Source organism: Falco peregrinus, chromosome 6, assembly GCF_023634155.1.
Source record: "Falco peregrinus isolate bFalPer1 chromosome 6, bFalPer1.pri, whole genome shotgun sequence".
Taxonomy (NCBI): Eukaryota; Metazoa; Chordata; class Aves; order Falconiformes; family Falconidae; genus Falco; species Falco peregrinus.
In genome coordinates this window covers 56,128,611-56,145,303 of record NC_073726.1, presented here as the reverse complement: position 1 = coordinate 56,145,303, position 16,693 = coordinate 56,128,611, and the positions used below count along the sequence as shown (strand labels likewise).

The 16,693-nt window shown below is 39.7% G+C and overlaps 1 protein-coding gene across 10 annotated transcripts in view; it reads right to left on the bottom strand.

Moving 5' to 3' along the window:
- Positions 1–4,490: 4,490 nt before the first annotated feature.
- The window catches only part of ATF7IP (activating transcription factor 7 interacting protein), a 114,034-nt gene continuing 101,831 nt past the window's right edge, over positions 4,491–16,693 (bottom strand). For 8 of the 10 annotated variants that reach the window (XM_055807770.1, XM_055807766.1, XM_055807769.1 and 5 more), the window contains 4 exons: positions 12,083–12,232; positions 10,987–11,172; positions 7,201–7,313; positions 4,491–5,759 (listed from right to left, as the gene is read on the bottom strand). In XM_055807770.1, the coding sequence (XP_055663745.1) occupies positions 5,343–5,759; positions 7,201–7,313; positions 10,987–11,172; positions 12,083–12,232 (866 nt within the window). In that variant the 3' untranslated portion in view covers positions 4,491–5,342. The remainder of the gene's footprint in view (positions 5,760–7,200; positions 7,314–10,986; positions 11,173–12,082; positions 12,233–16,693) is intronic. The other 2 variants (XM_055807768.1, XM_027786699.2) reach the window with 1 other exon arrangement.

Genomic DNA, 16,693 nt, shown 5'->3' with positions numbered 1-16,693 from the left:
CTGCAGGCGCAAGGCTCTAATGCTTAAGGGTGCTCTGAAAAACCAAAGTCATCTCCTGTACTTTGTCCAAAGCCTCTTCCCTAAAGAATGACCACCTTTTTCAGAGGCCAAACCCCACCCCTTGGAAGGATTGGAGAGTAGCACTGGTAGTTTGGTTTCCATTTCTGTCCTCCTCTGGGGTAATTTTGGGGTACAAATTACTTAATTCTGTCTGTCCAGGATGCAGAGTCCCTCTTTGCTTGCACAAGTGCCTGGAAGGAGACTTTCCACAAGTTACTGCATTACTTTTATTTTTTGCTTCTGTGAAAAGGCTGAGATGGCAGCATCACGCAGTTGGCTTTCTGGGACTGACTGCTGCTGCACAACATTACTTGAGCAAGACTGCAATGCTTCTGGAGAGGAGGAGCACACAATGGGCTCTGTCAAAAACAGTTGTCTTCTGAGATGTCTGGAACTAAGCACATATGACTCAAAAAGTTAGAAACCCAGTAGTTTATTTCAAAGTATAAATTTCAGGCTTGTCAGACAAAACCCCACTACAGTTAACACAGACACACACACTAATCTACAGTACATACAAAAATGGGGAAAGCTTGTAACTGCCCAGTTTTAATTGGACAGTAAATCAGTCCTACCTTTTTTTTTTTTTTGTATTTACAAGTCCAGCAACAAAACAAGACAAGACATCAGATTTTGAGTTTCCTAACAAAGGATTTTGCATGTTTGACTTCCAACGGCCAATAAATTACTAAAGCTGAACAGGATTCCCCAAACAGCTACTACCCAGTTACCTTATTTATGGCTATACCCCATTAAATTAAGACAGCGCTTCAAGTATATATATATGTGTGTGTGTGTATATATATAAAAAAAAGGAAAAAAACAATGCTCAGCCTGCGTAATCACAATGAGAAATAGAGAGGCATTTTAACAGGTACTTAGAAGGGATGAAAATTCATACATTTGCTTTCTCTTAGCTAGCCTTATTTTTCCTTTCTCCCCTCAGAAGGTGTTTGGAAGGGAATACAGATTTTGGTGGCAGGGCTGGCTCAGTGTCATTTGAACTCCTCTCCCTCCAGTGTTTTCCTACAATGCTCACCCCTATCCAAACGAACAAATTTTAAAAATATATATTTAATATATCAAGCTTCTATTTAGAAAAACCTAGACAAGTATTTTTAACTAAATAAAAATACTCAAGAGTTTATAGGAAGGCAGAACCACAGCTTCATTTTGTATGGTGTATGCAATACTTTTAATACTGGGGAATGGCTGTTTGGGGAGCAGGAACAGATTTGACTTGTCCCTACATATAATACAGGTTCTAATTTATTGGACATTTAAGACAAACAGCATAAAGGAAGGGATGAAGTGACTATTTTTGTTACAGTACAAAATGGTGCTCAGATCCTGCTATTGGGTCCAATCACGCTCCTACTGAAGGCACGAGGGGTTTTGCCATTGTTTTCAGAGGAAGCAATGTAAGACACCTTATTTTTACAGGGAAGACACCATGGGCATTTCCATTTCCAGCCTTGTGCTAAAAACTTTGGGTTGGGTGTCTTGGTGCTTGTGCTCCATGATCTAATGCGGCCAATGGTAGCACAAATAACTGAAAGGAGCAAAGTGTAAGAGCAACTACTACTCCTAAGGAAACTGGTCAGAGCATTGAAATAAGTCCAAGCTATGGGGAATGTGCCTGTGCACCCTCGTGTTTTCTGAAGCTGCCACTGCAGATGCAGCACACATAGCTATACCTACAGTCTGCCCCCTTCCTAGGGTTTAGTTATTTGAATCCAATAAAGCGTTTTTGACATATAATGAAATAAAAGAGGCCAGTGAGCTGTAACTCGGAGGGTGGCAGTGGAAAGGAATGGTGTTTTGCCATCAGCACTCCAGAGCAAGGCCCCTTTCCAACCAGAAACTGAGCTAAGTGGACATCCTGATGCCCTTGTATCCCACAGAGAAAACAAATCAAACTTACCCAGAGAGTAAACGAGGATAGAAAAAACAGCTGTAGGATTAATGCTGTGTTTGTTAAAACATGGGGAGGGTGGTACTGCTGAAACGTCATGTGCCCTGTGGCAACAGCAAAACACTAAGTCAGAAACAACTTTATACCAGCCTACTGAAAGTAAGATGGAAAAACTTGGACCAAGTACAGAGTAAAAATGAAAACAAACCCCTCCACTTAAAAGCCAGATAGTTTTTAGCATATTTACAAGTGGATTATTGGAGGAGTCCAGTCTAGAAGCACAGTGTTAACAGACCTGTACTGAATGGTCCCAGATGTTTTGGTAATCCTTTCAAATAAAGTCTGTTAAATGAAATCAATTATTTCTGAATATTTTTTGCTAGCAGAAATTTAGCATCTCAATAGTTTTACTGTTTCTGGGAGGTAAAGGACAGCAAAACAACCAGTCACCCCACAACAAAGGGAAAAGTGCCATGAGTTGAGGAATGAAACAATACTCTGGTTTGTTAGTGTAAGGGGTAAATACTCACTGCAGAGATCTGCTCCACCATGGACACGATTTTGCAGAAACGGCATAGTTCTCTCTTTGTGTTTCACTGATTTAAGGACTGTTAAGAGCTTCAAACAGAGCTGTGGTATGTGAAAGTCAGGCTGTGCTTTATTACATACTTTACCACCACTACTTGCTTAATATTCTGAAATTGAACCTTTAACAGCTCTGCTAGCATGAAACAAAAGAGAAAGCAGCTTTCACCCCACGGCTGTGATGGGGTCAGTCAACAACAGTAGCTGGCTTATTTAATCTGTTCACAAAAAATCAACCACACTTTGCCATACACAGCAGAAATGGATCTATGAAGCCAGAAACCAGTTTTTACAATCAGTTCGGTTGAGAACTGTATCTTTCTTCTGCAAATAAAGATGAGTCTTTCTGTAAAGATACCGCCTGTAAGACCTCCAAACACAACACCCAGACCAACCCTAACGCCTCCTTTGGAGAAAGAAAACCACCACCTTACACAGGACCCTCACCCCCTGCCTATCCCAAGCAAGACAAAGCTAAAAACAATCCTGACCTACGCACAAACCGTAGAAAAGCTCATGTATAGTTTGGGCTGGAATCACAGCCAAATAAGCAGTGTAAGTTCTAGGCTGTATTCTAATATTTATTTTAACTTTCAAACTGTAAAACCTCAATGTACTGGTACCGCCAATGGCCTTTTGGTACCATCTCAAAGACACATTAAAAAAATTGCCCGAGGAGGACTTGACAGCCATCAACTGGAATGAACTGCTCTAACCTCTACTACAGAACTGGCTTTGTAAGGACCCAACTTTCCATAAGTAGACTAAATGCATTAAGCAATTATTCCTTGAAATAGCCAGACAAGACATTTAATTCAACATAGAAAAATTCAAGGCATTATTGATTATTGGCACCAGTAATACAGGGACAACTGTTACTCAAAGGGAAGGTTATGTTACTCTCCTGACAGAAGTGACAATCCCAGCTACATGGAGTGCAGTAAAATAGCATAGACAAAAGTTGGCAATGTAGTTTCTTGCACTGCAAAAGTTCTCAAAGGGAACAGAACTAAAGAACCCATAATCTCATAGCATATTTCACCAGCCATGTTTTGGGACTTAATTTTCCTGCCCCTTTTCAACCTTGCTTTATATTTAAAAATGTTGGTTTTAAGAAAGCAAGCACTGAAATGAAAAAATGTCATCTTCCACAGCTTTGCTATGTGGCAAAGTGGATGAAAAAAACACCAAACCCAAGACTTTCCCTTCTAAATCCACTATTTTGTTCCGCTGGGCAGGGACGCGACTGAAAAGTGCCAAAATAAAAAGCTTACATATACTTTCTTGTCCAGGTGTGTTACTATTTGGTTCTGCAAAAAGTTTAACATGACTGCAACAGTGGGGTAGATATACCCATTTCTTTTCTCAGCTCAGAAGCATCAGGAAAGCATCTATTAACATTTGCAATTGCTCACAATTTTTAGGCCAGTGTCTAAAATAGACACTGCTTCAGGTATGTCAGCTTTCTGCAGAGGCAGGCAGGCGACGAGAGAGAGGACAGGGAAGTCAACTTCTTAACTTTCTGTACTAACACTGGGAAGCCAACTGGTTATCTTTTTGTACTAACTGAACATCCAAACTGAGTGTGAACAGCTAGAAGCTTCCATGGTGCCACAACACAGAGGTTTCTTCTTTGGCTGAACTGCAGCATACAGCTTTTCCAAAAGAACAGCAAAAGTTTCTCGTGGAAAATACTTGTCTGTATACTCTAAGATTATTGACAGGACAAAACCAACTACTCAAGAATTACAGTGAGGAAAGGGTTGAATGATGCGGCAGATATAAACAAATCCGGTATCAGCAGATGTTACACTTCCTGGTCTTTACAGAAATAATAGTTACTGCAGACCAGGAAAACCAGAAGCACTAATGAAAGGCTTGAAGGGTAAAGGGAACAGTAACTCCAAGCAAATAAAAGAACACCACAAGGTATCTGGCTACATTTTATTTCTGGAATTATTCTTTAAGGCACAAAATAAATCTAAAAAATAGGGCTGGATGTATGAGGGGAGGGGCAGAGAAATTATCTTGAGCTGGAGAGGTATGAATACAGTCTCTACAATCCAGTTTCAGATCTGACTTGGGAATGCTCCCAGTGTGAATGGGGGAGGATGGTGACAGTAGAGGAGTGTTTTTACTTAGGAGAGGTAGGAGGTAGTGGAGTGATGTATTTCTTTTCCCCCCCAGCACCTCCAAATTTACACACATATTGGCTCCTCGGCCAGACTCAAGTTCCTCCGGTCCCCTCAGAGAGCTCATTACAGTTTGTAAAATAAGACCAGACCACTCAATGTTCCAGTACGAAAGTGGTACCCTAAATCACCCTTCACTTCACAGCCTGCTCACAGAGTGGTGGGGGGCAAGAGGCAAATCTGTCGTTGCCCTCATGTTAGTGCCCTGACAGATATTACAGATGTGTATATTTTGCTTCAGACAAACTATAATTTATTATTGTTCCCACTCTGAAGCAGAATCCCAGGCATACAGGGTGCCCTTCGATAAAGGGTACGTAGGTATCTAGGTGGAACAGCTGTCATGGAAGGGAAAATGGAATTTTCAAATGGCCCATGACTCGAGCTATCCAGAAAAAACAGGTTCTCTTGCCACAGGTGATACTTTATTTTTCTTTTGGTTCTGAATGCATGTAGTGTATCACACAACTGTCTAAAATAATCCTGCAGAGAGTGGATTTCAAAGTGAATTTCATGCATGGGATCAACCCCCCAAAACTGGGGTAATTCTTGGTAGCAGGACAGGTTTAAAGGCTCCAAAGATCTCTAGCTTAACTGCTCTGGGAAGAGATCACATCTGTGGACTGGGGGTCACAGAAGGGTCCAAATCGTCCATAGATGTCCTTAGCACGGACCGCAAAGTAGTACTTGCTGCCAGACACAAATTGTGTAAGAGTGCATGCCATAGGCAGTGGAAGGGCCTTCACTTCCCCGATCTTCTTCCACTGGGATGGCATAGTGGCACTCGGGTCCTCGTGGTACGCGTAGAGATGGTAACTGTCCACAGTGGCACAGCTCCGGTCCACTTCCATGACACTCCATGACAGCACAATACCATTCTGGCTCTGTACCCGTGCCAGCTTCAACTGTGGCTTTTGAGGCAGAGAAGTGTTGGCAGCTTCAGGGGGCAGACGTGGTGGCTGTGGTGCATCCGGGAGTGGGGCAGGATGTACAGGGCGTGGTGGCTCCTAAGCAATGTAAGAGCAGTTAAGGGAAAGGTCAGAGTCTACAGCAGTAGAAGGAGGCTTTAATTCATCATTCCCTGGGCAAATGGAAGCAAATGAGCCTGCAATCACCCAGACACCACAATTTTAAGTCCTGTGTGCACAGGCAAGAGACTGGCAGCAAATGTGAGAAAGGGTGGGACCAAGGATGCCGTAAGTTCTCAGTATTCATATACAAATCCCTAGCTGTACAGATGATGGTTGCCATAGTTACTATATCCTCTGCTTCCCACCCAGGAGGTGACAGACTGAATACTGTGACCTTTGCCAGGCTGAGCAGGCAGGTTCACAATGACTTTGCGCTGATCTACATCTGAGCTGCTGTTCCTACATTCCCAAAACACCCCAGACAGTAGATTAAGCTGATAACTCATCGTTTTCAACAGGCAGGTTTTCAGTCAAAAGGAACAATGGGTAACAGTGCCACATGGATTTTACCACTTTAAATTGATCACAGAAGCTCAGCCTCAGTTTCCAGAAAATTTTTAAATAAGGGTGCAAATGTGGCTTTCCACTGATATTTTCCCCCCTATACTACAGAAACAGTCCTAGATCTCTCATTTATGTTAGTTAAGATGAATTTAGGAATGCGGTTACCATGAGTACAAAATTTTGTTAATTCTTCAAGCCAGGGGCCTTTCAGGTTGGAATCTGAAGCAGTTTTTGCCATCTTAAGTGTTCTGTGTGATACTGGCTTGATTTATTCACATTATTTAACACTGAATAATGCATTAAGTTGAATGGTGTCTAGATTGAAAGAATGGTGAGCCACCTTGTTGGTAATATATTCACCATTTCAGGACATCATGAGTGATGTGACTGCTCAACAGTGAGTATGCAGGCAGTATGTTTGGTTTGGTCTCAGCAACAAAACCATATGAAAAGAGTTAGAGCAATAATTCTGAAATACTTACAAACAAGGGTCTGAGGTGTTGCAGAAGTAAATCATTCCCAACAGTGATTGCAACACCCTCTGAAATTTGGGAGCTGGCAATGTTGAGGATATTGTCTGTACCTTGTTCTCCTACCTCAGTTTTGCAAACAGCTGTACTGAGAAACTAGTCATCTAATTTGTAGCCAAACCATGACTAAACTTTTAGTGGCAGTTCTTCTGCACCCCTGACTCCACAAGGGTACTCCGCGTGCAGACCATTCACGCACCATTTTTTAATATGTGCTACTGGTGATCTGGAGAGCTCTGAGGTAAGCTAACAGATTGCATAGCTTTTACCGTTCTTGGCAGAAGTTGCTGTAGGTGATAGAGTGGTGCTATGCATGTGAACTGGCTGCAAAGTGTCTACAAGCATTTCACTATTCTGGAGTCCACACTAAGAAGCAACCTTAAAGACATTAATGCAGAGACAAGCTTGTAAACTGCATTAAGTTATTTCAAAGGACTACTCACAACATGCATTTGTGGTGGTCGATGATGCACTGTAAGCTGAGGTGCTCCAGATCCAAGGGTTAGTCCGTTGTTCACAACATATGCAGTTGTTTGAGGCATTCGTACCGTCATACCTATACAAGAAGCACAGTGAATACTTTGAGTGTTCAATACTTAAAATCAGCTAAACAGAACACTGGAAGACCAGCTCCTTGGTTCAGCAGGATGACACCAAATTTCAAACTGACACTCTCCTCAAATTGCCAGCAGACTGATGAAGAAATGCACAACAAAACCACCTCCCATCCTCTGAAGCTGTAAAAGTGAAAGAGAGCAAGTGCTTGTCTGCAGAGGAGACAGAATGATGTTTTAATAATTTGTAGCATGAAAGAAACAGGTGGGGAGAGGAAGTGTGGGAGATACAGGGAGGTTAAATATGAAAAGAAAAATCACATCACTTTGGAATTCAGAAAGGAAAAGATAAATGCTGCTGCAGCAGAATGATATCCACTCAGTATTCAAATGCCAGAAGGCTGCGCATGGCACCAAACCCAAAAAAGCTGTCACTGTATAAGAAGCTTGCCTTCCCTCACAGAACAGATACCACAATGGATGTTACTCACAGGTGTTACCATTTCATTCATTCCCACAACAAACTGACATGACTGGCAGGAATAAACAAGGTAATTTTATAGCTTTTTAGGTAAAATCCGGAACTCTTGCAAACTACCAAGCTTTACTGCTGGAACATATGTGTTCTGTGGGCTCAAAGCTTTTGCTCATTGTTATGGGTTGCCTAGGGTGTCCCTCTGTTTCTGTCTAGAAATACAAGACTTAGGGCAACCTCCTCCCCGACAGCCCCCCCCCCCCAGCTCCACACTTGTATGAGGCTGAATCATTCTAATACTCCAGAAGAGAAACTTGCACAGTGACACGTGTCAGGAAACCACAGCTATTGTACGGTAATTTCTTCTCTATATAAACAGTCATCAAGCTATGACCATAGGTGATGAGTATCAGAAGTCTATGTAATTTGTGAGTCTGAGGCAGGGAGGTCAGATGGCTAAATCTTAATGCTTTTATTATAAAGTGCTGAACTCTAGGCAGCTGCTCCACATCTTTTTCCTATTGGCACATCTATCTAGCAAGCTAATGAAGATGTGCAAACTCCTGTAGGACAGTCACACAAACTGGCTATTTGTCATCTATAAGAATCCAACCAGATATGCTGTTTTAGCATGATTGTGATGCTATCTCAATAAGTTACAACAACCTGAAGACAGACAGACAGAAATGCCTCAGTAAGATACAAGGTACAAATTCAGCATTATTTCTAGGTAGGCATGCTACTAAGTTGAGGCAGAAGTACAAAACTACAGTTTGCAAAGAACTCTGGATAAGCTCTCACAGTTAATCTTCCAAAGACCAAGTGCAGAGATCTTACTCCTGAAGCATCGGCTACTGACACTAAAGACTGTTTCTACGATAGTATTAACCAATGCACATCAGTAGCAGCACTTCTGAAAGCTGTATAACAAAGACGACTGACTGAAAGACGAAAACTCACTAGATCTAAAAGGGATCGAGAAACAGACTGCTTTTTTGTTAACAACCTGTGAAAACTCTCTACCCAGTATGCAAATATGAAGCCTTGAAATAATCTGTATTCTAACGAAACTAGTCTTTTACCTACTCGGGCTAACCATCTGGCTTCCTTGTCCTGAGGTACAGGGAATGCACAGTATCATCACTTTCTTAATGTTTTATGGGGCCTGTCAGACAACAGTTCTGTACAACGTACAGACGTACTTTTCAAGCCAGACTAACAGAACTGCCTGTAACAGAATCACAGGAAAGTCCAGGTTTGAAGGGACCTCTGGAGATGATCTGCTCCAACCTTCTACTGAATGAATGCTCTTCCTTGAGGTTACTCAGGGCCTGGTCAAGTTGCATTCATTATTTTGGTGGAAATCTGCCTTGATTTCTGAGAATTTGTAAGCAGGTAACTGAGGGATAAGCATTCACTGTATCATTGGACCATCAGGTCTGAAGCACATTACACAGATCTGTTGTTGGGTGACCTTGCCCAAAAACCATATGAATTCCCTACCTCATTGAGTTCTCCTAGAGAAGGCCTTAAAATAGCACATTACCTATTATATGTTCTTCAGCAACACAATCGGTGATCTTGCATGTCTAACACTAAAAGGTATTCTGTAGATATTAACACTAGTGATGTGTAGTTATAGTAACTGCTCTAACAAGTAGTAGATTCAGACAAAAACATGTATTTTGATACAAAAAGAAGAAAATACTATCAGAAATAATTAACGTAAGTGAACGCATGGTTAAGTAGTCAAAATTCCTTCCAAAACAACAGGTAGATCACACCCCCCTAACTTGTAGCTAAGGGTAACGCTGATGAATACTAAGCATGGGCTGAAGTTACCTTGCTTTTTACGGCCTTTTGCCAACAGGAACACAAGATGCAGACATGCCCCTCAAAAGATACTGCTGGTCAGAAGAACCTGAACTTGTGGCATGTGGCACAGGAGTATAAGAACTTTTAAGAAATATGAACAAGTACTCCAAAAAGAACAGCAATTTCTGTACACCCTGATGTTTCATAGAGAGAGCTCAAAAACTGTCTGATGAACTTCTGTTTAAGCTAGCACAGCTCATTTTTCACAGCCTATGGCTTTGTACCTGAATCCAGTAGCAAGACGTGCTTAGAATTAAATTGTTACAAACATACATGGATATTTCCTTTCCAAAAGCTATCATTTCAGAACAATGAATAAATCAATTCTGCACGAACCTACATACATACAGTCTTACATGGCTCAAGCATGCAGTGTTGCGAGTCTGGCTTATACAGACAGCATCTGAAAAAAAAAAATCACTACCTCTATATCACAGAAGTAGGCTCATACTCAGTGCACTACAACAGCGAAATTAATGTTTAACATACTGCTGTTAAAATAACTATAGTGTAGAAATTATGGGTAGCTAAAAGAATAGTTAAAATCCACCGCTTCGTAACAAAATGTGAACTATCATTTAACTTTAAGGTCTTTATTTTTGACATCTACTACTAATTTCAGAAAACGAGTTTACTGCTATTATTTTTGACATCTACTACTAATTTCAGAAAACGAGTTTACTGCTATGGGAAGATTCCAGTTACACATTTGCAAAAGTCAAGATGAACTTGCTGACATCTCTAATCAAGGAAACTCAAGCATGCATCAATTTCTGATACATTTGGTGAGAAATTTCATCTGTCCAGGCCTAGAGAAAATACGATTTGCTGGGCACAGGACAAAAGAAATTGTTAAGGAATTACATTAGGATGCCTGATACAAATGTAACTTTTAGATAGGAAATCAATCATGACTTATTACGTGCTTAGGTGTTTTAATCTTACTCCACAGTAACAAAATGGTCTCTAACTACCTTTCTACAAAACAGTGGTGCTCATCATCCGATCATACTACTTTCTGCTGCCTTGTAAAGTATTGGACGTATCATCCAGAGATACTTAATTGGCAGAGCTAGTGCCTGAAATGACTTAAATCCACTTTTTCCTCATCCACATGGCTGCAGGGGGAATGATTACTTAAAAGCCTAAGATTTTCCCAAATCTGTAAGCTGGAAAAAAACCCTAACTTCTATAATTTGCATGAGCATTGTAAAAAAAAACAAACCAACCAACAAACCCAAAACAGAAAAGCAAATCACACATCCATCACGTAGATCATATCAAGCTGTGTTGTACTAAAATGTACATGAAGAAAGCAACTCTACCTCCAGTTTGTGGGTTGACTGGCCTTAAACCTGGACTTGGCATGATGGCTCCTCTTACAGGATTCTGAGCTGGTGGTGCAGGAAGAGTGGTATAGACCACCTGATGGTTAGCAGTGGCTCTTGGTATAGGAAGTTTTGTAGCAGTTTGAGTCACTGGTCGATGAGTTACATTCACTGTTGTCACAGCTGGAAAAAGACAGACAGACCACAACCTAGAATGGAATTCCATGACATTAAGCTCATATGCCTATTCCAGAGTACATACCTCCTTTGGAAAACTGTCTCTGTGAAATTCTATCTGCTTTTGATAACACAAAAAACCCAGCCTAACCAAACAGTAATTTTCACCAGAAATAACAATGCCTATAAATATACAAATTCCAAACAGAACAAATAAATGTAATACACACCCCTGGGGGAAGAAAAAAAAAAAAAAGAAGAAAGAAAGGAAAAAAAAGTTTCTGAACGTAAGCAACAGCTGTGGAGAATATAAAACCTGCCACAAAAGAGTCTATCAAACAGATCAGTCATAAGACAATTCCAATGCCAACTAATCTTCAGCAATCATCTACAGAAGAAGAGAGTAAAATAAAGAAAAAAAAATGTTAGAAAGGAAAGGGGGGGGAAGTCACACCACAGACAAAATAACATTTAACTAGGGATGGAACTGCAGTGTCAGCCTTGCCATTCACTCTGCCAAAAAGATTAATTGCCAAGTGCAGGTGGACCGAGCTAGGAGTGATGTTGCTAATTTTTTTTCCCCCTATTACTTAAATAATGCAACTGCTACAGGTTTCTTCACTAACAGTATATTTAATAATTTCCATGACCATCCTTAGTAGGATTTCTTCCTCTCCATGAAATTAATTTGATCCTGAATTCTTTCCAAACCAACAGGACTATCTTTTCCTTATAATTTACCAGTTAAGAGGAAAAAAAAAAAAAGGGAAACTGACTGGAGCAGAAGATTAAAAAGTGACTCAAACGTTCTAAATATTCACCTGAAAAGATTACCACAATGTAGAACACACGAGAGTCTAGTTTAAGAAAGAAAAAGCAGTCACTGCATTCACATTATGATGTAAAATGGAGTTACCTGTGGATAATACATGTATGGTGGTCTGGGAAGGTCCACTTGTTGGCACACCTGGCTGCTGCACAGGGTTTGGCTGCAAAGGTTGAGCCAAGGGTTGGGTAGATATGCTCAAGCCTGTAACAGGTGTCTGGTTCTGCTTCTTGCTATCTGCTTTAAAACAAAATAAAGTTATAGACAATTGCAAACAGAAATTAGAACAGCACAGAGTTTTTAAATAATATTTCCCCGTCATTAACAAGAGTGGCAAAGAATATCTCCTAGCATGAGATTTCTTTGATCTTTTCATTCCGCAAACAAAACTGTAGAAAATCCATTCAGTTCCCCTCACTTTCATCATCTCAATCTACCCTCTCTATACTCCGTAACATTTCATTCTATCATAATGAATTCTGCATATTTCAGCAAAATTTGGAAACCTGAATTTAATGGAACACTATGCCAAAGTCTTTACAAGTTTCTATTAAAAAAAAAAAAAAAAGAACAGGCTAAAACCTTAAAAAGGCCTAAACACTGCTGTACTCAATTTGTGACAGAGCTGCATAAATATATCTTGTCTACCACTGTTGATACTTACACCCTTTTCTTATTTGGTGACTCTTTACTTTGTTCAAACTGTTTGTTGCTGTTTTGAATTTTCCTGCTATTTTCTTAAAAAAGGGGAATCGCTTACTATTTGAAAACTTTAAGAACTTGTTTTCTTACACTGACACCCTCCTCAACATGACTTACTGACTTGTGAGAAGTAACAAATAGCGTCTGTATCTGTAGTTTACTATGGCAGTATTCTCCTCCGGCTTTAGTTTGTTTGTGACAACATAAAACATTCAAGTGCAAGTCTGTATGTAATAAAGCCTGTGCACAAGTTGAGTAAAGAAGAATTGAGACGCTCTTTCCCGGATATTTCAGCTAGATTAGAATAGTAGCAGGCAGAGGAGGCACCACCAAAAACTAAAAAACACAAGATAAGAGTAGTTTTTAAGGGCACTCATTCAAAAAAAGATTTGCCCTAATAAAATTGTCCATGGAGCAGCTACTGATTTAGTAAAAGAACACAAAATGTAACAAAGATGTTAATATGTATTTTACTCTTGAGAAAACATACCAACACTATATTGAAGAACGCATTTAGAAACTGTTACATACACTAGATTTCAAAGCACTAAGAACAGGGGTAATGGCAGCGTAGCTCAAAGTGTTGGGTTTTTTAGCAGGTGGAGACTATTTTGATGGTCTCACTGAGCTGTCTTTAACACCAGCTAATAATATCCTGAAGTAGCAGTATCCTTCATGAACTGCTATATGATAAATTAAGTACAATTAAAGACCTCAGAAATAAAATACAATATAAACTGCAGACCATATTGTCTTTCTGTAGACTGAATAGCTGAGATACTTCACTGATGTAATTTGATAAAAACTGTTAAGTAATGCTGGACTGAAACCGGCTGGAGTTAATGGCTTAGCATTAGAAGCTAAATTTGCTGAAGCCTTAGGCTGCAAGCTGCAAACCTTCACCTAGACAGGCTGAAACTTTTGCCTGCTTAAGTAAAAGGAGGCCTCAGAGCTGGTTCACAGTGAGAGATATGGAAGCAAGGAAGGCCACTCATGCTGCTAGCAGAAGCTGCAACCTCAGAGATAAGAGAAGAAATGGCCTGCCTAGAGACAATGACGAGACCCAATGAAGACCAAGGAGATCCCAGACACTAATTTTATTACTGGACCGAACTGTCATGTGAGGGGTGGGAAAACTTAGATTGTAAGGGTACAATTACCCAGGGATTTCTTTCTTTGGGGTCCATCTCCAGAGGCACCCAGCTTGAGCTCCATCACACTGCTGAACTGAATAAATTAATTGCGATTCTACCCAAGACTCTGCTACAGGATACCTAGGGTGGAGAAACTTCTTAAACATAACTTTCTTTCCTTTCTTTTTTTAAAGTCTATAAAAGGAGCAGTAAAGGGATGCTCATTTTGAAAACAGAAGGTGAGATGTTTTCTGCTCTTCCATCAACTAACAGGTCTTGTGATAAGTTCAAGCTTCCTTTATGTTGTACGAGTATGAGACTTTTCCGTTTTCCAACAAATCACTTGTCTCTGAAGAGATTCCTACAGAGGTGCATACACCTGTTTACTTTGAATATTTACAGACTGATGCACATTTCAGCTGCTATTGGATAACGTAAATGATGCAAATGCATTCTTAGCCATGACCTAGAGAAGGTGTGCTCATGATCCAACTGGTAAAAACCCAGATACACTACTGCTGTAAAAATGTAGTTCAAGTAAAAAAAATGACAGTCTGGACAAATGTGAGAGCTTTTATGGTTTTGTTTTTAGTGTCACATAGAAGCAAGTTCATTTGTCCCTGAGAAATCAAAAGCCTGGCTGAGATTCCAGTTGCTGAAAACTAGGTCAGGATTGCACCAGCTGCAAGAAATGGTGAAAGATAACCAAATAGGCTTCACTAAATAAATGGAAACAAATAGCAAAGGCTAATTTAGCTATGTAAGTAACAAATCAGCAAGGAAAACAGGAAGACTAGGTGCACAGTAAGCACAGGACTAAGTAATAAAAGTAATACAGGAACAGGTCCAAAGCTAAATGAACATAGCATCACACTCATTGAAGATCTGGACCTGGAGGAGACAGGACAATCTGACTTACAGAAATGAGCATAAAATGGAAATAATTACTACTGGAGTTATAAGCAAAACTCCAAATCTAATACAGAAAATAGAAAAAAAGAGGGGCTAATTTCCATGCCAGAAAATGGGCCTACAACACTGCAGTTATACCAGGAAGGAGTTTTAATCAGCATACTAATTCAGAAGTGGTATAATGGGATTACAGAACAGCAAACATACCATATACATGATCAAGTTTAAGACAAAAAATGATACAGAAAACTACAGATTTGTTAATCGGACAAGACATCTTATAAAATAACGATACTGTATGTATTTAATATTTTTTCTAAAAAAGATAAAATATGTGGAACATGGCTGTTTTTGAAGAGTACACTTGTGTATCTTTCTTGGATTACAAATCCACTTTAGACTAGGGATAGGCATCAGCTAAATCTATTAGTTGTTTTAGCATTTTTATGAAATAATTTGATGCAGTGTGCTACACAAGTATTTAATAACAAGGACAGCAAGGGGACTGTACAAGGTACTTGTAAACAGGAAAGTAGATTACTCTGATAAAAGGATGACATCATCTGTTCTGAACAGAAATTAACACCACTGTTTCACAATTGTTACACAACATTTTCATTCATAATTTTTGCCATGTCAGAAGGTGTGCACTGAACTCAGTTGCCAGTGTACTAAACTGGAAGATGCCACCAGTATGGAGGTGCATCAAAGTATCACACAGGAACAAAGCTAAGACTTGAGAGCTATAAAAAAGAATATGATAGTAGAGAGTGCAACATCAGCCGTTTAGGAATTGATAAGAACTTCTACTATTAATTTAGGAAATCATGTGTGGGGCAGTGAAGATCATCAGGAAAACCTGCATATGTTGTTAATTATGGTACATCTGTGCGTTGCTTGTCTGATAAAGAAAGAAAACTCACATCTAGGTTGTAATGGGTGTTTCCACAATGTGACAGTAATACTTTTTTTCCCCACTACATGAAGCACTATTTGAATGAAGCGCTGTAAAAAAGGGCTTGGAAGTTGGTGTTTCTGTGTTTAAGAGTTTCAAAATGCCAAACCAACAGCTGTTGAAGGACAGGTACACTGTTTTGTATGAGTACTGCGGGCTCAAACACATGATTAGAGGTCCTAGTCACTGTGACACTAAAAAACAAACAAAAAATCCACCTTGAAAAACAACTAAACAAATACCGTCTGTGCCCCCTTCTCCCCCAACATGATTAGCTCTCAAAAATAACGCACAGGGTTTTGTCTTCTACCATGACTGAAGACTAGGCTTGATGACAGTCTATACAGGTCTGCTCTTCCATGATCCAATACAGAAACTGTGATTTCAGTTTAATAAGCTCACAAAAACAAAACACCTAAAAATTCCATTATTCTTAACCTAAAGATTAAGTCTAATTTGCCCTCTATGCATACTTTGGTATACAGTATTACAGATACTAATTATTGATCCAAATAGGAACTTCATTGGAAAAAGGAAGGGACGGAGCGTAATTAAATGAACAAGGTTAAAAATCTACCACAGTGTTAATATTTACTCTCAACCTGAATCTTTAGTGATTTCAACCAGAAACACATCGTAGTTGCATACTACCAAAACAGCGTGACTTTTGTTTCCTAGTTGTACCAGAAGACAATTAAAAGGAAGCACATAACAGACATCTCTTCAGATATTAACATCTATTTAAACACCTTTTGTAAGTACCAGAACTAGGTTTACTTAGTATGTGGGTGACAGTGCTTTAAGCAAAATAATCAGGATCTGATGCTCCCAAGAACACCATAGAAGTGTTACCCTTCTATTTGAATTAGTACTGAACTGGTATTCCAGCATAACACCATAACGCTGGAGGTACTTTCTATTCTGAGGTTGTGCCAGTAAATCCAGAACAAAGTAAAACTTGCTCCACAATTGCTGTAAACAAAGTGCAGTGAAAAAAAT